Source organism: Ambystoma mexicanum, chromosome 7q, assembly GCF_040938575.1.
Source record: "Ambystoma mexicanum isolate Mex_15411 chromosome 7q, UKY_AmexF1_1, whole genome shotgun sequence".
Taxonomy (NCBI): Eukaryota; Metazoa; Chordata; class Amphibia; order Caudata; family Ambystomatidae; genus Ambystoma; species Ambystoma mexicanum.
In genome coordinates, this window is record NC_090941.1 from 156,880,991 (window position 1) to 156,906,016 (window position 25,026).

General features: G+C 48.5%; 1 protein-coding gene across 1 annotated transcript in view; it reads left to right on the plus strand.

Annotated features, from left to right (window-relative positions):
* Positions 1 to 25,026, plus strand: part of CFAP47 (cilia and flagella associated protein 47) — a 3,369,192-nt gene that overhangs the window by 1,302,486 nt on the left and 2,041,680 nt on the right. Inside the window, exon 38 of the mRNA XM_069639370.1 lies at positions 16,888 to 17,038. Within this exon, the coding sequence (XP_069495471.1) occupies positions 16,888 to 17,038 (151 nt within the window). The remainder of the gene's footprint in view (positions 1 to 16,887; positions 17,039 to 25,026) is intronic.

The following is a 25,026-nucleotide window of genomic DNA, read 5'->3' on the forward strand; positions in this document are numbered from 1 at the left end:
TTGAACCCTTTAGACCATTTGGTCTTGTATATATGTATTGTAGTAGGATCGTATTGGTTTAAAAGTATTACTGTTGATAATTACTGTGGGTTGACACTCAAAAGCCTTGAATACATGTATTTGCGTTTTTAATTTATATACACCTGACTGGGAGTAATTTGTAAGTGTCCTTTACTCTGTGTGGTCATTGAGGTCTTTCAGTCACCCTCACCCCTCCTGAGACTTAGTCTTGACCACCGCCAATGCTACCTTGGTTGGTCTGGCTTGTCCAGAAGATTACCCTGTTCCAAGAAACTAGGCTGGTCTTCTCAACCTGTGCCCACTAGGTCACAATTCAGAAATCCATTTTAACAGATACACTAACGCGGATCTTGTCTTTTCTGAAAAACTGCTAAAACCACAAAGTTGCAGACTGTTGAAGCTGTGATACATCCTTTCATGTTCGTAGATTTAAACTTCAGAAGCCCAGTTGGAATACGGAGCACTATGGGGCAGTCGAGGTGGACCCGCATGGTGAATTCTTACAGAAGTTAACCTGGTATGAGAATTATTCTGGTGGAAGTAGTGGTCCTGTGAAGTCATCCTGACAAAGATCTAAATACTGACTCATAAAGTTATGAGGAAAGACTTGGGAAGTGCAACCACGAGGCTGTGTTCTTTTGCCTTGCCAGAAGTTGCTTTTCTTGAATCTGACAAGGAACTGCATTTGTTCTGACATTTCTAAAGTTGGGGAAAAGCATCGTAACCCAGAACATCATTGATGCTGTTTGATGAAGTGGAAATCATTAGTTCAAGAAGGAGAATACATCTTTTTGTTGATTGTCAAAAGGAAGTTCCTTTATACAATGTTCAAAGTGAGGGAGTTAAGAAATAAGCTGTAACTTTGTTGCAAAACTGGATTTCCTTGTTTCTTTATGTTGAACGTTGAAACTGAACTCTACTTGAAATCTGGGAAGGAGATCTCACCCAGGTTATAAAGAGAGACTGAATATATTGAGAAATATCATTGTTGATGTTTGTTGTGAACTGCCATATATTTTATTGTGTATTTTCTATTGTGTATCTTATGCGGTCCAGATATCCTTTGTAAGAGTGTTTCCCTTCGTTTTTGTCATGCAGGGAAATCCTCGCCAGGGTTGGCGTAGTGAAGCCTTTGATGATATTTATGATTTAATAAATTGGCATATTTTAAGAAATCATCCAAAATGTGTCCACCTCACATTTCTGACCCTTCGCAATAGGTACTGGGAAGCAGAAGGATTGGAAGATTACTCCAATGAAATATGGTGAGCAGTCTAGTCTCCTGCCGTATCTCATTGGACTAACGAGATACAAATTAAAATAGATCACGGAAACCAGGTAGAGGAGAACATCTTTGGGAGAAGTTCTGTCGGGGAAGCCGATCCGGCTACAGTAAAACAGGAAGGGAAGATGCGCACAGAGGGAAGAGAGACCGGCTATAGACCAAGACATTTGAACTACGAGTCTTGCTTCCTGAATAGACCGTTGGGAATCCCATTATCCCCAAAGTAATAGCAACCCGAGAGGAAATCTGAGAGAGAGTCGGAGGTCCACAGAGCCACCACAGACGCCTGGAAGAGCTTGAACACTTCCAGAGCCTCGTGAGGTAAGTGCCACTGGCCGGAAGACACAAACTGAATGCATAGGTACATGGGCAGATTGGAAGTGGCAGGAGGTCCGGGGAAGCTGGGAGTAGCTGATAGACAACATATTGAGATGGTTGGGGATCCTGAAAGCCAGAGAATAAGAAGGGCTGGCACCCTGAGCGAGAGACAGATGATACAAGGGTCTGGCGACCAAACAACAAGAGAACCCATGAAGGGAGAAAGCCTAGCTTGGCAGGAGAGTAAACAAAGCTGGCTGAGAGCTGTACTGCGAGTCTGGGATCCACACCCATATATGAATGGGGAGCCTTAAAGCCACAGAATAGGACTGGCTGGCACCCTGAGTGAAAGGCAGATAATACGAGGTTCTACGACCCTAGCAACGAGAGAACCTGCAAAGGGAGAAAGTCTAGCTTGCAGGATAGTAAAACAAGCTATCAAGGAATTGTACTGCAGGTCTGGGACTGCTACCCATATTTGAAACAGGGAATATGAAGGAAATGGTGAATAAATCAAGGCTTGGCAGGAGAATACACCAAGCCGGTAAAAAACACAGCGAGGCCTGGGACCTGCACCCATTTGAGAGTCCAAGAATAAAGTATTACCTACGACAGTCTGCAGGCTGGAGTTTTTAATTTGAACGGGTTATTCGATCTTAGATTGTGCACATTGGATTTTAATACCAACACTTCCTTACAATAGACTGGAGCAGGACTTTTCAAACATTTGTGAGTAGTTGGCATAAGTTGGAAAATAATTGTCTTTTATAGGAAGCCATTGTAAACTTCTTCTGGCCTCAGAAATATGGTATTTCCTATTAAGATCCATGATAACTCTAACGGCATTGTTTTCTACAACTTGAAACCGATTAACGTCTGCTTTAGGCAGTCCAACTAATAGTCTACTACAATAATCAACTCTGGAGCCCATCATGGTCCTAGCAGTATCTCTCGGTTCTCTTTAGAGATAAATGGATGAGCGTGTGTCAATTTGATGTAATATGAGACTGAGGAGACCAAGTTGCTGACTTGTGCCTTCATGTTAAGGTTATGGTCAAAGTAGACCCCAAGGGTCTTAACTTTATTTTTTGTTTTAATGATACAGCCATCAATTTGGAGCTGGCCGTATTCCATTTCTGTTTTACGAGTTTTTGCTTCTGTGCCCACTAGTATCAGCTCAGTTTTACTGGTATTAAGCGCAAGACCATTGTTGCACATCCAGCTTTGAATCAGGCCTTATAGCCTATTGATATTAGTCTCATCCTCCATAAAGTTGCCAGACAGGGGGACGACACATTGTGTGTCATTGGAGTAGTTTGTGAATTAAATTTTATTTTTTTCATTAAATCCAGAAAAGGGACAGTGAAAATGTTATAAAATATCGGGGACACATTGTGGTACTCCTTGCATAAGCTCAATAGTTTTTAAATCCGCCTTTGCACTGCTTACTCTGCATTGGTGCTCGCTAAGGAAGGATTTGACCCAATGAGCTGCTGACATTGAGAACCCTGCCACCTCCTCCAACCTGGTGACCAGTAATGCATGATCCACCAGGTCGAAGGCGGCGGACAGGTCGAGCAATATAAGCATAACCACCTGTCCGTTGTCCATATATCGGAGCAGCCTAGACTTAAGATCCAGCAGCGGTGTCTCTGTCCCATGGTTCTCTCTGAACCCTGACTGTCATTTATTCAAAATATTATTGGATCTACGGTTAGTCATGACTTGCCTATAAGCGTCATGATCCAAAACTTTGAGAAGAAATGGAGAGGTGGATATGGGTCAATAGTTTGGATTCAGCGGGCAGAGACCCGTTTTTTTCAGCAGAGGGGTTGATAGAGGTATTCTTAATACTATTGGGGTCACAGCCTTCGCTGAACGATGCATTTACAAACTTACCTAATGTGGTGATTAATGGAGAAGAGAAGGCCATAACAGCCATAGCGAGACAGACATCCCCTTTACAGTTAGTTGTGTTACATTTTTCTATTATCAATGCCAGTTCAGGTCCACTCACAGGTTTGAATGTAAATTGTTCTTCTAGTTTCCAAATTCTACTGGTAGTATTAATAGTTTCAGCATCTTTAGGTTTTATAGCTTTTTAAGAGAGGTCAATTGTATCCTTAATGGTATTTAATGTAATGCACATGGCATCTTGTATGAAAGTACACCATTCAGTGTCTTTGATGACTACATCAGTATTGTCATTCCTTGGATGTTCGAAATCCTTCAGAATTTTAAATATTCCCTGAGTTGGGAGTGTGCTTTCGTAATTTGTTCATCTAGACGTGATTATTTAGCAAGGATGACAGATGTCTTAAATCTTTTAGCTGCTGTTCTATATACCTCTTTGTCAGATTTCCTAAGAGAGTTTACAAAGTGTTTTAATCTTTGCACTCTTAAGTGCTTGTAAGTCTGGGGTAAACCATAAATTGGTCTCCCTCTGGATAACTTCCTTTGTTCGCCAGGGGTCTAGCACATTTACAGCTTTCTGTAAGGTGCACTGGTAAACCTCTGCAATTTCACCCACAGAGGGCAAATATTCAGATTCTGATGCAAAGGTGTGAGCCATGGGCTAAGAGCCCCTGGAGTGAGATTCTTAATATTTCTACAGCACACCATGGTTTTGGAGGCTTTCTTATTCACAACCATCTTCTCACAAAGATTGCGTTATGGCCCGCTATCCAGTCCAACATGTTACCTTTATCATGTGTGGCAGTCCTCACAGATTGTTTGAATCCTACGTCTACGAGATCCTCATCCAGAGACCTAGCATGTATATCATTCTCATCAGACAGTCAATAGTTGAAATCCCCTAGGAGTAAAACTCTGATATTAGGTTTAAAAAAAGAGAGAAGTAAGTTACATATTTGATTACTAAAATCATCTCTCGAGAGAGCTATATGCTGTCCCACTAAGGCCTCCACTGCTGCCGAATGTGAAGCATTCAGGTTAGAATTGCTCAACATCATTGAAAAACACAAAGCATTGACAAGCCATGCTCCTACTGTGCCTTCTAAAGCCGGCAAGGAAAGGGCTTGAGCCAAATCCTGCGCGCCCTCATGCCCGGGATGAAGGACAGATTAGCATTGAGAGCCGTCGAGGCCTCTACACAATGAGAAATCATCAAAGGATCCTTCGAGTCAGAAGTCGAAAAATAAGTCGAGATTGAGGTTGTTGACGCCATCTAGTTGCGCCCTCAATGCCAGCTGTGCCCTTGATGCCATCGATGCCATTGAAACCTTCAGTGCCATCGAAGTAGGGAACGTCTTCATCGAAGACATCAGCGACTCGTCGAGCTCAACATTTTTTAAACCTTTTGATGCACTTACCAGAAACAAACGTTCACTCCTTTACCAAGAAAGGATTACTTTAAGTCACTAACCTCTATTTATGAGGACAATGAGCCATCTGATAATGATGCATCATTTGGGTTGCAGTATGGTACACCAAATCTCCCTGATAATATTATATCAGAGGAATCCAGGCTAAAGGACCTTTATGAAAATTTTCAAACAGCCAGTGGAGTGAACACTTCACCAGAATTAAAATTTGGTAAGCCTGAGTCCGATGAACATGCAGATGCCTCATACGGGCAGTTGATGTCTAAGGTTGTAGATTACCTGGGGTGGAGCAGACCTGCCCTCCCCTTCAAGCAGGATAATCTAACAGACATCCTTGATAAAGGTCCGGAAAAGGATCCCTTTTTACCTTTCCACATTGCCCTTCAGAAAGGGTGAGTGCCAATTAGGAGACACCGGAGTCAAGTCCTGCAGTAAACAAGAACTTGACAAGAAAATACCGCACATCTAGTAGTGACGCCCACTACTTTTCAAAACACCCCAACCCAGAAAGTCTGGTGGTGCAGGCAGCAATTGCAATCTCAAAACAAGTAGCTTATCCAACCATCCTACTGGATAGGGATGACAAAAGGGTAGATGCGTGGGCAACAAAAGTATTTTCTGCGGGGAGCATAGCTCTTAAATCGGCCAAGTCCACATGTGCCTTAGCAAAGTTTCATTCACTCTATGGGACTGCATTTCTACGGCAGCTGAGCATATTCTCGAAGGGGAGGAAAGAGACAGTTTCTTGGCCAGTGTTAGGGATGGCAAGGAAACCATGTCAGAGTTTCTTCAGTCGGGTCTGGATTCTGCTTACTGCATCAGCAGAGCCATGGCGGCAAGCACCGTAATTCACAGTTTTGCGTGGTTAAGGAAGTCTGGATTTGCTCCTGATGTGCAGTCTGGACTCCTTAACATGCCCTTTGATGGGTCTTACCTTTTTGACAGCAAGGCTCACGAAAGCCTTGAGAAGCTGCAGACCTCGAAGGTGGCAGCCAAATCTTTGGGTGCTGCTATTAGGCAGCCTCAGCCTTTTCGCCCCAGTGGTCCTTCTTGGAGGGGTACATCCTTTCGCTACTACTGCTCAGTTGGAAGAACGAGAGGAATAGCTGGTCAAAGAGGCCAAAGAAGATTCCCTCGTGGTGCACGAGGGAGAGGTGTAATGCCCGCTCAAGCAGGGGTATCTTTACCAACAGCCACTGTTCAGCCGCCCCAAAACCTCTGAGTTCTTGAGTCACGACACCCCAGTGGGAGGCAGTATGTTTCAGCATCTGAAAGAATGACGAGACATTATTTCAGATGCTTGGGCATTAGAAACCATAGGCCAAGGTCACTGCCTTCCCTTCATTCACAAACCTCAGAACCATCCACCATGGAGCCATTCTTTGAAAGATTCAGATCTGCTTCTTGTGCAGGAAATTTTGACCCTGCCAGAGTAAGGTGCTATAGAGCCCAGTACCTGTAGCAGAGAGAAACAAAGGATGGTACTCTCCATTTTATTTTAAAGTGTTTCTTATTGGCATTTCGTTAGTTACAGCGATGCATTTCAATGTATCATTTACTTTCCAGATCATACATTTTATGCCAAGTTTTAATGGTAACCTTCAAATGAAGAAAAAAGAAAACAAACAATTTCCTACAAAGTTCTTGTAATGTGCTGCATAGTTCAGCGAGGTAGGTTCCTGTTGCATGGGGCGTAATTCTTGTCCCTCAATTCCTGACGTCCCCATCTGCCATTGTCAGAAGGACGTGGGTGGGCCATTGTGCAAACCCAAGATGAACATGTTCCAAGGCACCAAGCTCATTCAGGGAGGTTTATCGTCTGATGGGTGGAACATGTCCCACAACAATGCCTTCCATGCAACACATTTGTCATTGTTGACTTGCTCAGATCTGTTGAACCCTTCCATCCACACTTTGGTTTGCGCCTCCGCTCACCTCTCGAACTCTCTATGCCATTTACCATATTGTTGCCCGGCGGTTTCTTTCCAAGTCATGTCAATGGTTCTTTTGGCTAAAACACACACTATGTCCATGAATCTGAGCACATGCTTGTGCTTGCTTCTTCTGGGGTAGGCACCGAACAGGCACTTACTACACCAGCCGCTCTGCAAGTTTGTTCTATGTGCGCCCAAAAGCCTCGCACCCACCCACACCCCCAGAACATGTGTATCATGTCAGCCCCCTCTCCAGCACACCATGGGCACTGTGAGTTAGCATTCTTGTTGAATGTGGCTACCCTGTGCGGCGTCATGTAGGTGCGGTATAGCACATTCAGTTGTATCAGTTAAAAGCGAATGCCCCAACTTTGTATACATCGCCCCACGTGTATATCCCTTTCCCTTCCCATCTTCTCAGTACCGCCATGTCTGTGCTGTCTCAGCATATGTCTGCTGCTATTGGGATTTCTGGGGAGTAAAGGGCGCTCAAGTTTCAGGAGGGCTTGCGTTCTCCTCCATATTTTCCTTCCTAGCGTTACCACCATTGGGGTGTGCTCCTTATCCCCATGCGTTACCCACAATATTTCTTTCAGTTTAATGCGGGCCACCAGGTGTTGTATCAGGCCTGTCTCTGAGGTGGAGTCGTCCGCCAGCCATTTGACCACGTGGCTAAGCTGAGCCGCTAGGTAGTACCTTTCTAGGTCCGGCAGCTTCACGCCCCCCCCTTGTCATATGGTAGGCGTAGTGGTGTACATTGTTAAAGAAATACAGGAATCTTGACAGGAGAATCATTTTAGTAATGGCCACCCTACCGATGAGAGAGAGTGGCAACTTAGACCAGAACTTTGACTACCCCAGGCCCTGCGCCACCTTTGCCGCGTTGTGCTCATGCATCTGTTCTGGTTTGTGTTTTATGGTAACTCCCAGATATTTGAACAAGTCCAGCTCCCAGTTGAGACCCACTGCCGGTAGTGTGCTGGTGTCCCTCTCTCTCTCTCAGTACCGCTATTGGGAAAATGCATGATTTGGATCTGCTGAAGCCAATACCGGATACCTTAGCATAGTTATCTAATATGTCTAGGATGTCTGGGACGTTTAAGTGTGAATCCCTTATGTATAGCAGCACATCATCTGCGTAAAGTGACAATAGGCGTCCCTCTCCCTAACCCAGATGCCGCCATCTAAGTATTGTTTCGTAAAATATACCGCAATTGGCTCAAGGCCCAGGACGTACAGCATTGGGGACAATGTGCAGCCCTGTCTGGTCCCCCTCTTAATGTCCCAAATTGCCGACACAATCCTCCCCGCAGTGTTGCCAGTAACCATTCCCAGTAAATGGAGTCGAACGCCTTTATAGCATCCAGGAAGAGTATAGCATAGTCCTTTTGAGATCCCTCTGTCTGCGCCAGGATGTGTTGCAGCCTGCGTAGGTTTAATGCAGTACTTCGCCCCGTTATAAAGCCTGTCTGATTGCTTTGTATCACGTCCCCTATTATCTTGTTCTGGCGCTTGGTTAGTATAGTGGTGAGTATCTTAACATCATAGTTCAGCATCGGTAGTGAGCGATAGGAGTCACATTGTTCCGTTGGTTTGCCAGGCTTGGGTATCGGGATAATTAGTGTTTCTCTCATGGACCCCGGCAGTTCCCCACTGGTGAATGCTTCTCGGTAGACCTCCAGCAATACCTGTACGATGGTTGCCCGTACGTTTTGTAGAACTCCGGTGGGAGTCCATTGCTGCCATGTGTCTTGCTGGAGGCAAGGGATATTGTGGCCTCAGCAATATCGTCCCCTGTTATTTCCTCTTCCAGGGTTTCACGTTGTGTCAATTCTATGTTGGGGAAACCTATTTCCTACAGCGTATCCAGTATGTTTGACTGCTTCACTGGGTGCTCGTGTCCATACAGTCGGGAGTAAAAATCCCTGAATGTATCACTTATTTCTTGTTATGTGCTGTGCCTGCTTCGTCATTAATCTCTGTGACTTGGTGCCTGGGGTGTTCTCTTTTACATAGCCATGCCAATAGCCTGCCAGGTCTGTCTCCCTCATAGTGTGCCCTGGCAGTTTTTACCGCATAATTGAACTTAGAAAGTCTTGCCATGCTTCCTGACATTCCTCTCGCAGCTTCGTCAGTGCGCCCTCCTCCTCCCATGACCCCTGCAGGTTGGATTCCTTGTGTTTTATCTCGTCTTCCATCCCCTCTAGCGCAACTCTTAGTGTATTCCTTATACCTCCCGCTCCTGTGATGGCCTCACCCCTCACCACCACCTTCATTGCTTCGCAGACTGTACCCCATCGCTCAACACTGCCCACATTCACCTCCAAGTACTCCTCCAGTTTGTCCCGTAGCCCTTCTGTGAAGGCCTGGTCGGTCAAGGCGTCTGGCGGCATGCGCCTGAGCGGTATGGGTGGCATGGTACCCCTTATTTTCCATGTTGTCAGCAATGGCGAGTGATCAGCGATTGATCTGCCCATGTAATGTGCTGAGTCCATTTGTGGCAGGTAGTGCTTGGGCACAAACAGGTAGTCTATCCTAGTGTGGAGGGTGTATGGGGAGGAGAAGTACGAGTAGCCCCTGTCTGCTGGGTGGAGTTCTCACCACACGTCAGCCACGTCTAGGGCTTTGACCAACGTATTTAGTGCCCCCAACGCAGCAACATTTCTAGTTGCTGCCGGTTTGGATCTCTCCAGCGCCCAGTCTCTGACACAGTTGAGCTCCCCTCCCCAGATGAAGAAGCTGTCTTGATGGTGGGCTAGTTTGGTCCCCAGAGCGTCTAAGTGGTTTGGGATCCCGTGGTTGGGAAGTACGAGTTTATTATGCAAACTTCAACCTGTTCAATCCACCCCCTCACCACCAGATATTGGCCCTCAGGGTCCGCTTCCCAAGTTAGTGCTTTAAATGGGACCGTTGGGCTTATCCAAATGAGTACCCCCGGGCGTACTTGAAGTAGGGAGCCCCCGTAACACTGCCCGTCCCAATGGTCTAGTATTGTAGTATTGTACCCATGGTTTGTTGCGTCAGGTGGGTCTCCTGGAGCATTGCTATGGACACCCGTTTCCTATTGAGGTAGAATTTCACTCGGTTCCTGCGCATATACGTTCCCAGGCCCCGGACGTTCCATGTTAGAATTTTGATCTCGCTAACTATTCTGGTGTGTGGGTCCCCCCTCCCCAGCCTTTGGTCCCCTTTTTCTCAGGTCCCCTTCGAGTGTCCCTACCGATCTCTCGTCCCAAGCGGCATGTCCGCCCCCCAGCCACACCCATTGCCGCACCAGCGCTCCCCGCTGCACATCACATATTGCGTAGGAAATAAACCATTAATATTTCTAAAACAAACCAAAACCAAACAAACGCTCAAGAAAACCAAAACTAGGTAACTGCGCTCAGCAGCCAACTTACGTCCTTGGCGCTCGAGTGCCCCCGCAGCTGCCAGACCTCCCAGGGTCGCGGCGTGCAGGCTGTGGTGGGTCAGCAAATCGCTGATGCCGAACAAATCGTAGGGCGTGTTCATTCGCTCCAACGGAGGTGCTTGCCTCCCTCCTGCCTTAAAGCGGGATGTGTTGCTCTCTTTGAAGCTTATTGTGCACCAGAGGGACCCTTCATCACAGTGTTCTGCCCCCCCCCCCCTCATCCCTGGAACTGTGCTTTTCATGTGACCGCCTCTTTGCCGTCGTCTAAGTTGTTATGCTCCAGCCACATGTTGGCCGCCAACGGTGTTTCAAGAAGAACGGCCTGTCCTTTGTAGAGGATCTTGAGCCGAGATGGGTAGATCAGCATGCACTTGAGGTTCAATTTCCTGAGTTTCAGCTTGATTGGGACAAAAGAGTTCTGCTCCCTCTCTACCGCAGGGGTGTAATCCGGGTATATGGCTATGTTGGCATTGTCTCGGCGAATTACGCCACCCTCCCTGGAGAATTTCAGGATTACGTCCCAGTCACGGAAGTTCAGTATTTTCGCTATCAAGGGGTGGGGGTGTGAGCCCAGTGGTGGTCGTTTTTGCAAGGATTTCTGGCCTCTTTCCACTGCAAATCCCTGTGACAGTGCCCCTGTTCCGACTTCCTGCAGTATCATGCTTTCAACAAAGTCTGTTGGGTTGGATCCTTCCATTCCTTCCAGGACTCCCAGGACCCGTATGTTATTGCTTCGGACCCGTCCTTCCACGTCCTCTGCTCGGGCTTCCAGCACTGCGTTGCTCCTTTCTAGCTCTGTCAGCCTTTTCCCGAGGTCGGTGGTGACTTCTGTCGTCTCTTTCAGCGCCGTCTCAGCGGTAGTGACTCTTTCCGTGAGGTTTCTTATGTCTTGTCTTATCAGTTGTACACCTTTATGAAGGGCCGCAAAACTGCAATGGCTTCGACTACTTGATCTTCTTTAACAGCAGCATCTTTCTCCGGCTGAGCATGTTTTTCCAGAGTTATTTGTGGTTGCCCTTTTTGTTTGGCAGCATGGAAGGAGCCCATGATCGTTGGGTCCTTTTTGCGTTTCATGGAGGGCATGTCTTCAGCGATATTGGTTCGCGTGTTGTATGTGTTTTTTTTCCTTCACCACGTTTTGATGGTGTGCACTTTTCTGCTTGTGCGCTGCCACTCTTCGCGTGGGGTGGGGGGTCCCTGGGTATGTCCAGTTGGGCGTCACTCCTATTGGTTTAAGCACGTGAGGGTGCTGCTTCTTGAGCCACTCACAGCTTGTTGGGGTTTAGGGTTATTATGTTGTGCTCCAGTGGCGCAACGGCAGCGCCCGGCACCAGGCTCAAGTTCCGTTGTGTTTACTACTGCGCAACGGGCCGTGGGTCCCCCCGCGTCGGCCGGTGTGGTGCTTCGGATCTGCCTGGCGCTGTTATGCGCTGCTGTCCCTCCCGTGCTGGGGCCCCTCAGGTCAGCACAGCCTGCTGCTCCTCTAGGTTGTGGTACGTGTCTGTGGGCGTGTGGTCCCTTGTGCCGGCCGCGGCCTGTGAGAATTTGGCGCTGTTATGTGGTGCCTTGGCAGTTCATTGGTGACACTCCGGCACCAGGCGTGAGCTGGGACGTGCCTTCTGCAGCGCGATGGGCAGTGACACCCCCGCTTTTGGTCGTGCAGCGTGCCTGGGTTGCCAGGCAATTTCAGCACCAAGCTTTCTGTAAGGGGGCCACTCAGATAAGTGCAGTCCAACGCCTCTTCCCTTGTGGCGTGGTCTGCACGCTTCTTGGATAGTGGGAATCAAGCGTTCTGCGGACTGTGAGTGTTTTTTGGTGCTGTTGAGTGGTGTTCTAGTGCACCGTTGACATTCTGTGGCGCTGGGCCTAGGTCGTGTGGGCCGGCCGCAACACAGCGGGGCCCACCACCCCTCGCTCCAGTCTATGCGACGATCCAGATTTTCCAGTGCCGTCGGTGCGCAGCCGTCCGGTGTCCAGTCATTTGGTCGACTCAAAACTCGTCGAATGACATTTGGTCGACGAAATTTGGTCGAAAACCAAATGGTCGAATTTTTTTTTATTTATATATTTATTTTTCGGGTTTTCGTTTTGTAAAAAAAGGGGTTTTCAGAGAAAAAAAGGGGGTGGGGGGGACCCCCCCAAAAAAATAAAAAAAGGGTTAAAATAAAAAAAAATAAAAATACGACCATTTGGTTTTCGACCAAATTGGTTTGACCATTTGTCTGGTCGACCAATTTTTTTCAACCAAATGTCTGGTAACCCAGCCGTCCCTCCCGTGCAGGGGTCCCTCAGATTAGGGTAGTCAGGCATTTGTCTTGGTTTGCGCTCTTTAGCTTGTAAATTCTCAGGCCGTCCGGTAGCAGTTTGATATAGTTGGTTAGTGCAGTTAGGTCAGGGTGCATTCCCACACCGCACTGCAGCAGGCCTTGTCATTGCTTGTGGGGTCAGCGCAGAGTGCCTGGCCTGTCTTGTGTTATTTCCACGTGTGTGGAGCCCCCGGGGGTGGCAGTTCATTTATTGCCCATGCATTCTAGCGTTTCTCTTTCCCTTAGGGCCTTCCTTTGTTGTTTGCCTGGGGCCTGTAGGGGGGTTGATGTGTCCCAGCTGCGCAGTCCTGCCCCTTCACCCAGGCCCGCTCACTAGAGTTCAGCCAGAGTATTCTCCTAGCCCTCAGGAAGGCCCCAGTGTGCCTCCCGTGCCCGTGGAGTCCCCCCAGGGTCCTCTTCCGCTGTACGTGTGCGTCCTCTGTCAGCACCGGGTGTCCCCGGCGCTGTGCAGCTCTCACCTTACGCCTTCCAGCTCCTGCAGGGACACCCGGTGCACCTTGGAGACTCAATCAAGCCGTCCGGTTCTCCCTACTGGCAGCCTCCCGCAGCGGGCCGCTGGCTGTGCGCAGGATGGTACTCTCCATATTTCCTGATGGACGGAGGACTGAGACCCATCTTGGACTTGAGATACTTGAACAAGTTCCTCAGGAAGGACAGGTTCAAGATGGTCACACTTTCTCAGATCCTTCAGGCCCTCCAACTCCAGGATTGGATGGTTTAATTGGACCTTCAGGATGCTTGTTTTTATGTGCCAATCCATCTCAAGAACTGGAAGCACCCCAGGTTCGCCGCTTGAGGTTCTCATTATCAGTTTCAAGTTCTGCCATTCAGGCTGACCTCTGCCCGAAGGCTTTTCAGCAAACAGATGGCTGTGGTGGCAGCGAGTCTCAGGAGAGGGGGGTGTGTTCACGTCTACCCCTACCTGGACGATTAGCTGATCAGGGCACATTCTCCCGAACAAGTCCTGGATCATCTCAACATCACCTGCCACTCTCTTCACAGACTGGGCTTCTCCCTCAATTACAAGAAGTCCCATATGACACCATCTCAAAGCTCAAGTCCATCGGGGCCGTACTGGATACATCATTGCGAAAGAGCTTGCCACCCGAGGTGAGGGCTCAAGATATTCTGCAGATGGTCTCCAAGTTTCAGAGTGCCCAGCTTCTCCCGGCCTTTGACTTTTTGAGGTTGCTCGGCCTCAAGGTATCCTGCATTTCTCTGGTGCCAGAGGCATGGCTGAGAATGAGATCCCTTCAATGGGCTGTCGGGACACAATGGTCTCAATCCTCGGACAACATGTCAGCCTAATTCAGGTTCCAAGCAGGATCGCACAGGATCTCCTGTGATGGGCCTGTGAGGACAACATTCTGAAGGGAGAACCCTTTTCTCAACCATGACCGGAGATAACAGTAGTGACGGATGCCTCACTAACGGGGTGGGGAGCCCATGCCAACGATCTGACAGTCAACGGTCATTGGTCTCCATCAGAGTCCAAACGTCAAGTCAATCTTTTGGAGCCGAGAGCAATCAGACTTGCGCTGAAGACTTTTCTGCCTTCTGTTCGGGGAAAGAATGGGCTGATAATGACCAGAGACAAGAGAGGAGGTGAAGGGTCACCACCACTATGCAGAGGCAATGCAGCTCTGGTACTGGGCAATTCAAGAAGAATCTCCCTGTCAGCTGTTCACCTAGCTGGAGAGGAGAACACAGCGTCGGACGCTGTGAGCAGGCAGAGCACAGTCTCCCATGGGTGGGAACTAGCTCAGGAAGTCCTTCAAGAGATCTTCTCCCTTTGGGCAACCCCTCAATTGGACCTGTCCACGACCAGTGTCAACAGGAAGTGAGAACTGTACTGCTCCAGGGAATTTCCCTCAAGAGGAGCTCTACGAGACGTGTTCATGGTGGGCTAAGAATTTCCACTCCTGGACGCATTTTCTCCAGTCCCTGTCTTTCCTTGCATGATCAGGAGGTTGAGAAAGTTCATGAAACACATGATCCTAATTGCCCCGGATTGAGCCAGAAGGACATGCTACCCGGACCTTCTGGACATTTCCATCTGCCCTCCAATACATCTTCCACAAACAGATGACATTCTCTCGCAAGAAGAAGGTCTGGTTCCCCACCCAGAGGTCAAGACACTCAGAGCCTTCACGCATGTTTTCTAAGAGGCTAAGGTATAAAGATTGAGACCTCCCGGATGATGTAATGGAGATTTTGCTTTCTGCCAGAAGGCCAACAAGAAAGTCTTTGTACCGCTGCCATTGGAATAGATTCTGCAGCTGGTGCAGGGACAAAAATGTAGACCCTTTACTATGCAAAACACCAGAGGTGTTATCCTTTCTACAGTACCTAGCCAATCTGGGGCTCCAGGTTGGAACAATTAAAGGCTATTTGGCGGAGCTATCCATCTTTAAGCGCTCATCTGAAGAAACCTCATATTTTAAGATACCATTGGTGATACAATTTCTGAAGGGACTCGCCAATGTGTTCCCTCCATCTCCTTTTTAGGTTACGGTTTGGGACCTTAATCTGGTGTTAATATTTCTTATGTGTGCTCCATTTGAATCACTACATTCATGTCCATTAAGTTTACTAACGTTCTAGACCATTTTGTTGGTAGCACTAACCTTAGCCCTTAGAGTGAGTGAGTTGCAGGCACTATCATTTAAACCACCCTTTACAGTATTACACAAGGACAAGGTCGTCCTGATTGTTAAGCCTTCATTTTTGTCTAAGATCATTTCAGATTTTCATGTAGGACAACAGATTGTGTTACACACTTTCTTTCCTCCATCTCATCCTGGCAAGGAGGAAGAGAGGTTGCACAGATTATATCCACGTAGAGCTCTAAGCTTCTACATTTCTAGATTGTCCAAACTTCGTCTGGATGATCAACTTTTTATAGGTTGTACTGGTCATAAACAGAGTCAGGCTGTAACCAAGCAGACCTTATCAAGATGGATTATTTTAGCAATTTCAGAATGCTATAGGCTGGCGGGCAAAGATCCTGCAGAAAGCTTGAGAGCCCATTCCACCAGGGGCATGGCTACCTCTTCGGCTCTGCAAAGAGGTGTTCATATTAAAAATATTTGTGGGACAGCTATGTGGTCTACAATACACTCTTTCACGAAGCATTACTGCCTTGATTCTTCCTAAGTCAGGATGTAAGCTTTGGAAAAGCTGGCCTCCATTCTGTTCATGGAAACCATTGATAAATTCGTACTCCCTCCGCCAAAACAAATATTGCTTTGGGAGCAGTACGTGGGAGGACACAATCCATTCGAAAAACAAGTTGCTTACCCAGGTTAACTTTCTTTCGACTGCATGTTCCTCCCACGTATTCCTCACAGCCCTCCCAGTCTACTCGTTCAGAGCCTAGTACGGTCAAATCCGTGTTGATGCGGGTAGTTCTTACTGATGCAGGTAGTTCTACTGAAAGAAAAAACAGAACTGAAGCCAACGGGCGCTGGGCTTGCTATAAATGCCTTCGATGACATCATCCTCAAGATGGTGGCCCTCAAGGGACATCAAGTCGATTGCATCAATGCACAGTGCCCTATGCTGACATTATTTTTTCAAAGCAGCTGAAGCTGGATATTGAATGTCAAAGATGAGGAATACGTGGAAGGAACATCCATCCAGAACGTTACCAGGCGTAAGTAACTTGCTTTGTTTTTCTCAGGAGCCAACTTCTTCACCTGTGAACTGGCACAAGCAAGAATCCAGGGCAAAGAAGTAATTCCCTGGATATTGGAACAGTGTGTCTTTGGAAGAGAGCATTTCCTTATATGAATACAATCCATGACATTTGGAAGTTTCCTTTGAAGAAGGAGTTTCATTATCACCTTTAGAAAAGAGACCATCCTCGCACTTTAAATTTGTTATCTGTGTTAGGGTTAAAATGTGGGTTTTTGGACATGACTGGAACAAACGTTTTATTTGACATCTTGACAGTTTCACTAGTTTTCCATTTGTGACAAACACAAAAATTCCATGCATCACGGCCTCCCTTGGTAGGAAGGTAAGGCATTGGCTTGTGTAGCACTGATGTTCCAAGTGGGTGGTATGACTGCTCAAGATGTGAGTTCACTGTGAGTAGGAACAAAATTCTTTTTTCAAGGTCTCTCTCCCTAACAATCGAGAATTTGATTCTGGATGCAATTTCAAGGTTTGCATATATCAATTTGTTTCTTTTCCCTTTAGTTTGAAACCCTTAACACTTGCCATTTCTTTTCGCTTACACAAGGAGCCAAATGATCTTAAGCTTGGAATTCTCCTGCCGTTTTCTTCATCCATCTGAGGCAACACTGCTACTCATTTCAAGCCCTGTAAACGGAGCTGGTGGGAGTACGATGGCATTCTCGTTGAAATCGCAGATCAACAATATTGGGTCTACCGTAAGTATTGCACATGCTTAGATCGAATGAGACTATTGAACTACGCACTCTGTTTGATCTTACTGAATTGTTTATAATCAATGATATTTTGGGACTATTTCTAAAATATTTGTATTGCTTTTAATGATGTGCACATACCATGTTTATACTTGCCTGGTATGGATCTTAAATGTAAAATTGTTGAGTTGTTTTACATTTTCTTTAGCTGGTTAATGAAAGGTCTTTTGTGTAGATTTTTAACATTGCTTCTGTGGCTCTTCATGAAGCTCCTATTTAAACAGATTCAGAGACTTACTGTGAAATCATTGGTTTCTAGCATATGGCTTTCTCTCAATCACTGCCTTGTTAAAGGGTCACCGAGATCGGTTCTTTCCTTGGATGACGGTGTTCCATTAAGTCCCTGTCTAGCTCCCTAATGCTACCCCCCACCATACACATCACATCCTGTCTGTTGGGCTTAGGGAAAACTGCCTGAGTAGACCAACCCTGGACTCCCTCATGTGTCTATTACAGGCCTAATGCTTTACACACCCACCCTTGCATACAAGTACACTTATCGTCCGACTCACTCTGGCTCCCGCATAGTCCTTGACTACATGTTCTTCATTATGCCAGCACTGCGATGAGTCCTCCAGCTGTCTTCCGTCTTTCAGGCACACCTACACTCCAAATCCTCTTCCCATCGGTGCACCAGAGTGTGCAGTGATGCCTGCAGATTTACATGCAGATGCATTTGCCGCGGTGGGTGCACCCACCAATGTGACTCCACCAACTGAGAAAGACTTACATGATTGGGTTCAGACAAATAGACATTGATGTTGGTCAATATTTTATTTGTTAGCTGAAAATCTCTTTTCGGCTCTAGCTCTGTATACCGCTTTGTTATAACAACAAGGTGGTCCTGGTGGGGTCGCCCCATTTGGTACTGACTGATTCACACAAATTAACATTTTTCACCATTGAAATAAAATGGAATAAATTGCAGCATTTGTTTAGGCTTTTGTATTTAGAAATGACTAACACGATGTTGCTGCCATTTTAGGATAGACAATGATTAATGAAGTTTACACAACGGAATAGACTGGTTTTAATCCATTTTTCTTTCCTTAGTTGATGTTATGAGATGGGGAGGAAATGTTTTCTCTGTGTTTTGAATGTGAACGATGGGTCTACGTTCGGGCGAAACCTGTTTGCTCTATACATTCCACTGTAGAATAAAGAGAAAAAGTAATGATTGATCATCAAGTGTTGTTCATGAACTAAGGTTTGGTAAATACGTTTACGTAGGTAAAATGATTTGTAAATCATACACACTCAAAGTATTTTTTGGGATGTTTCACAGTCTCTTTGCTTTGTTTGTGCCCTTTCATGCACCTTATTCAGTTTATTTGAACCATACACTCATAAAAACCAAACAAGTGTACATATGAAATCTAAAGTGCATGCAATCGCCAATATAAAACCTCAGGAAAGTATAGCTATCCAGATTTTCAGACCTTTAAACTCGCCCGATGTCTGCATTTGGCCAGCTAGAGCATAGCTGCTACTGTGATAGATAATACTCTGGGGCAAACCCATTCCCTCAATCGTCCACTACCAGTTCAGGACCTTCACTCTGAAATATCTTCCACCTCATCTGAAACTGGAAGGTATCTTTCTGAATTTGATATGTTCTTCCTGTACAATCATGTTCATGTATGATTTTATTTTTTTATTTTTACTGAAATGTGTTAGAATATAAAATAGTATCCAAGTTAGTGATCGATAATACCCACCACACCGCCAACTTTGTGAAAATGGGAAATTATTCTTTTGTATAATTGTGTTTTCTTTCAGAATGATTAGATTGAAAAACATCCTTGACTAGTCTTCTAGCAAGGTTTCATAGCTTAAATATGTTTTAGGTTGTTTTACAAAGGTAGCGGGCGCCCCTCTCTCGCAAGAACAGACATGATAACCTGTTCAGTGGTTATTAACCACTTGAGAGTTCGCAGCCACTGCTTTTACTCACTGTGCCTTTCACAGATGGGTAATATCCATTTGCATATCAGTCTTTGTCCTGCCCAGGGGCAGTCCAGCACCGAAATACAATGGCAATTCCAATCTGAACGAGAGTACCACCAGCAACCCCATACACGTGTTTCACCCTTGTTGGGGATCATCAGTGAGGTGAAGCTGATGCCTCTCTAAGCACAGTGAGAGGGAGACCACGTCTGGTTGCCCCCAGGAGACCTAGGGTTACCAATCCCAGGTTCCTTAAAAAATAGTTTTACAAAGGTAGCGGGCGCCCCTCTCTCGCAAGAACAGACATGATAACCTGTTCAGTGGTTATTAACCACTTGAGAGTTCGCAGCCACTGCTTTTACTCACTGTGCCTTTCACAGATGGGTAATATCCATTTGCATATCAGTCTTTGTCCTGCCCAGGGGCAGTCCAGCACCGAAATACAATGGCAATTCCAATCTGAACGAGAGTACCACCAGCAACCCCATACACGTGTTTCACCCTTGTTGGGGATCATCAGTGAGGTGAAGCTGATGCCTCTCTAAGCACAGTGAGAAGGAGACCACGTCTGGTTGCCCCCAGGAGACCTAGGGTTACCAATCCCAATCTGATGATCCCAATCTGATGATCCCCAACAAGGGTGAAACACGTGTATGGGGTTGCTGGTGGTACTCTCGTTCAGATTGGAATTGCCATTGTATTTCGGTGCTGGACTGCCCCTGGGCAGGACAAAGACTGATATGCAAATGGATATTTCCCATCTGTGAAAGGCACAGTGAGTAAAAGCAGTGGCTGCAAACTCTCAAGTGGTTAATAACCACTGAACAGATGCGCTGCTAAAACCAACGGCTCCCGGCGGCCGCTGCTAACATCCTGTAAATTTTCCACTTTACGCGGACTAATCTTCCCTCAACCGCCTGCCAGCGGTGGTGGCCCCACCAGGGCTGCTGACGCCGCACTCCGGAGAGAAACCGGAACGGGAGACGCCAGAACCAACCCGCGGACTGCCGGTGGACGCCAGGCGACCATCGCGGCGCGGGCGGAAGAAGAGGACCGCCCCTACCCCCCGGAGGCGCTGAATTCGCTGGTCCCCAGGCGAGATCGTCGCTCGGAACGCGACCCCACGGCGCTCTATGGGGGCCATTGAGCGGCCGTGGAGAGGCCCCCCTCACCTCCTCCACCCTCAGGACAACAGTGGCCCACACACTAGGAGAGGCTTTGCGGCCTGGGCGCTGCAGCACCGGCCTCACCTGCCGGACCTTCCCCCCCCATCAGCAAGACTGCGAGACCCGGGGTCGAGCGGCAGCGGGAGCCGTGAGCTGCGCTCCCCCATTGAGGAAGACACGCTGCAACTAGAGGCACCCACGAGAAGGTACAAGGGAGTGGGGGGCGGACGCTTTGCTTGTTTTTCCCCCCCGCGACCCCTTTTTGCAACCAGTCTGCACTGAACACAGGTGAACCACAGACCAGCACCAGACCCAGAGCGCTGCTACTACCTGCGTGTCCGCGGTGGACCCCAAAACTCGGCGTGAACAGTGGAACTGCCCTGCCTCTCTCTTGGGACCACCCCGAGCGGCCTACCTCACACCCCGAAGCGCAGCACTCGCGGTAGAACAAGGGCACAGTCCTACGCACTTTGGCCACTCGGTACGCCCGAGATAGACAAGGGCCAACATCACGCCGCCTGGTGAGGCCGCGCGACGACACTGCGAACACCACAAACGTGACCTTGGCCGCGATTCACAGTGCGCATCCCGCGCAGCCTGTACGCAATCGTCCGCCTCGAGGGGGAACAGCTAGACCCCTGCTACACAGAACCCGATCACAACATGGGAAAGGAGAAAACCAGGAGGCAAACGCTACAGAGCAAGATGGATCTCTATACCGTGGGGGCCCCTCCCCAGCGCGATCCTCAACCCCTAGAAGAAGAAAGTAACCCTGGAGAACTCAGCGACCCTCCTATCTCCTTGTCAGACCTTATGAAAGCGATTGGGGACTCCATGACGTCCTTGGAACTTAAAATGGGCGGCTTATCCTCAGAGGTGTCCCTCATACGCCAAGACCTCCGCAACTTGTCGACCAGAGTGGGTGAAGCAGAACAGAGGGTGTCCAGCAATGAAGATGCGATCCACCGCATGGAACAGCAGCTCACTGCGATTGCCCAAAAGGTGACCCAACTGGAAAGCCGCGCCGAAGACAGTGAGGGGAGGGCGCGACGCAATAATCTCAGGATCCTCGGTATACCGGAGAAAGAGGAAGGCCCCAGTGCAGAACTCTTCCTGGAAGATTGGCTCACTCATATCTTTGCCCCGAAGAAGCTATCCAAATTCTTCTCGGTGGAAAGGGCACACAGAGTCCCCACCGGCCGGCCTATACCGGGCGCCCCACCCAGAACAATGATCGCACGCCTACTGAATTATCGCGACCGAGATGCAATCCTACAAATGGCAAGGGCCATGGGCCCGATCACATACAACGGCTACAAGGTTGGCTTCTACCCCGACTACACGAAAGAAGTCCAAAAAGCCCGCCAATCTTTTGACTCCGTTAAGAGGAAGCTCCAGTCACTATCCATCAAATATGCCCTCTTCTTCCCGGCATTGCTAAAAGTCCAGTATGAAGGCGCTACACACTTGTTTTACAACCCCAAAGATGCATGGGACTGGCTTGAAACTCACGTCCTCACGGAACCCAACGGGAGACGTGGGCCATCGGGCCCACCCACGCAGCGACCCCGACCTGGGAGACCCTCGCCCCCTCGTTCCCCGTCTGAGGCAGACGACGACGCGTCAAGGACCCCGGCGGGAAAAGGATGAGTACCCGGTACTGTAGGGCCCAAACTACAGATTGGTAGAGTGGAAATGCTCACTTAGCGGCCGCCGCCCCCTAAGGCTGAGCGTGCGTTACCACACCCGGGTTATCCCGAAGAAGTTTATAAAGTTATAGGTTTAATGTTTGGGCGACAGGTGCTCCCAGTTGGAGGGGAAGTACAGGGTGGGGGGGAGTTCAAAGTTCGTAAAGAAAACGTAACAAGAAACAAGAAGATGCGACACATAGAAGCACTGGCAAGGGAGCCAGATATTGGCTATGGGCAAGACCACAGACACGATCATCATCCAGGCAGGAGACATACCAACACGAGAAGACCTTCGGGCATCCCCCCCGAAAGTATAGCGTTGCACAAATCTCGAACGTACAGGACTACCATTGATCCTTCCAGATATCCAGATAAGCGCCCCACGCAGAGAGAATGAACTCCAACAAGGTGACCGTGCTCTCCTGGAACGTTAACGGCCTCGGCTCCAGCATAAAACGAAGACTGGTGCTCCAGTACCTTAACCGTTACTCACCTGATATTGCCCTACTAAATGAAACACACTTACTAGGCACGAGCACAAACTTCTTCAAAAAAACCAACTACTCTCACACCTACCTGGCTGGATTCACAACAGGAGCTAGGGGCACGATGATCCTGGTTCACAAGCGAGTCCCCTTGCAGGTCAGGAAGGTCAAGATCGACCCCCGGGGCCGATATGTTATGTTACTGGCCGACATCTGGGGCGAGAAATGGGGCCTCGCTGCAGTCTACGCCCCCCCCTCACAGATGAAAGAGCTACTCTCCGAGCTACAGAGCCGGTTGCTCGAGGATGTGGCCGATGTATGGGTGATTGGTGGGGACTTTAATGAAGTGATGAACACTACAATCGACAGATCTCACAGGAGGCCAGGTTCCTGTCTTGCCCCCACACCACTCGCCATGTTCGCCGAAGCTCTGGGTATGACAGATGCATGGCGCGCGCTCCACAACAACGAGGCTGGGTTCTCCTTCTTCTCAGGTGTCCACAAGTCATTCTCCCGAATCGACTATGCCTTCATCCCCCGCAATGTAAGTCACAGGCTCCTTGACGCTGACTTCCTCGCAAGAGGTATTTCTGACCACTCTCCGCTCCTACTGTCTATGAAGAACTCTTGTCGTGGTCCGGATCGTAATTGGCGCCTGAACACATACCACCTACGTCTCCCCGAAATAGCGGAGGAACTGGAGAAGAAGACAACAGAATACTTCGAAATCAACGAAGGATCAGTGGATTGCCCGATCTCGCTCTGGGAGGCATATAAGACTGTCCTCCGCGGCGAAGTTATCTCGGAAGTTTCAGCCTACCAACGAAGACGAATCCGAAAGATCAAAGAGGCAGAAGCGCGCGCCCTGGAGTGCGAACAACAAACCCTGGAACACTCCACCCAAGAAGCTAAGGAGGATTTGATCACCGCACAAGTGGCCCTTAGCAACCTGGCTCTAGACAATGCACGGACAGCCCATCAGTTAGTCCGGAGTCAAATCTACGAACGAGGTGACAAGGCGAATAAGACACTGGCCTGGTTGGAACGGCGCGAGCAGACCAAGGGACATGTGCGGGCAATTGAATCTCCAGACGGAACGCTCCTCACAGACGACTCGGACATTGTTGCAGCATTCGCCGCCTACTATGAGAAACTCTACACTCCACCAACCGAGTACTTGCCTCCCGAACCCACATGCTACCTTGACCGGTTCGAGATCCCGAAGCTCTCACAGCGCCAAACAGACCTCCTGAACGCCGAAATCACTGTAACTGAGGTACAAGAGGCGCTCGCACAGCTCCAACCTGGGAAGACCCCGGGTCCCAACGGGTTCCCTACAGAAACATGGAAATGCCTCGGCGGTTCACTGCCCGCCCACATGCACCGTATGTTTCTGCGCAGCAAGGAGCTGGGGGCACTCCCCCCGGACCTCAGGAAGGCATGCATAGTCGTCATACATAAGCCCGGGAAACCCCCGGAGGAATGTGCCTCCTATCGCCCAATATCCTTGATCAACGGCGAAGCCAAGGTCCTTGCAAGAACACTAGCCAATAAACTGCTGCAGGTTATTGAGACCCTGATTCACCCCGACCAATGCGGATTCATGCCCAACAAATCCACCCGCATGAACCTGCGCAGAGTTCAACTGGCGCTGAGTAGAGCCAAGGAAATATCAGCCCCACTGGCCCTCCTGGCAGTGGACTTTGAAAAGGCATTTGATTCTGTGGACTGGGAGGCCTTGTGGGCAATCATGTCTCGAATGAACCTGGGGCAAACGTTCATATCGTGGGTTAAACTCCTATATGCACACCCAGAGGCCACGGTAAGGGTGAACGGCAGGTCTTCTCAATCATTTCCCTTGGGCCGGGGTACGAGACAAGGGTGCCCCCTCTCCCCGCTGCTTTTTCTATTGGCCATAGAACCTCTCGCAATTGAGCTTAGGACTAACACTACTTGGACAGGGTTCGCCTGGCCAGGGGGGGGAGAAGACCGACTATCCCTCTACGCGGACGACCTCCTCATATACCTAAGTAACCCACGCACTTCCTGCCCGATTGTCTCCCGCATCCTCAGGGAATACCAGCGCTTCGCAGGCCTCAAAATAAACGAAACCAAAACCATTTACTTCCCGATCCAGGGAGGTGAGTCTGCGATCCCTGAAACCTGCCCATATCATGTCTCCATTAGAGAATTCAAATACCTGGGCATAAGACTCGACCCGTCACTAGATGGGTTCCTACAACTCAATCTACAACCAATAATTGACCGATTCACTAGGGACACCTCCCACTGGCAATCACTCCCACTATCACTATTGGGCAGAGCGGCGCTATTTAAAATGCTGACCCTCCCCAGACTACTATATGTACTTCAAAACGCCCCCCATATAATCCCCCGTGACACCTTCGCACTCATTGATAGACGCCTACGCACACTGCTGTGGGGAGGGAAACAATCCAGGATTGCCCTGGAGACGCTGCAGTGATCAGTGTGGGAGGGAGGCATCGGTCTACCATGCATTCGCACCTATTACCTTGCAGCCCAGATTGGGGTGGTAAACGACTGGATACATGCTGACCCCACACTCCCCCACATCCGCGTTGAAATGGAGAGCATGACCCCACTAACCCCACTACAGACCC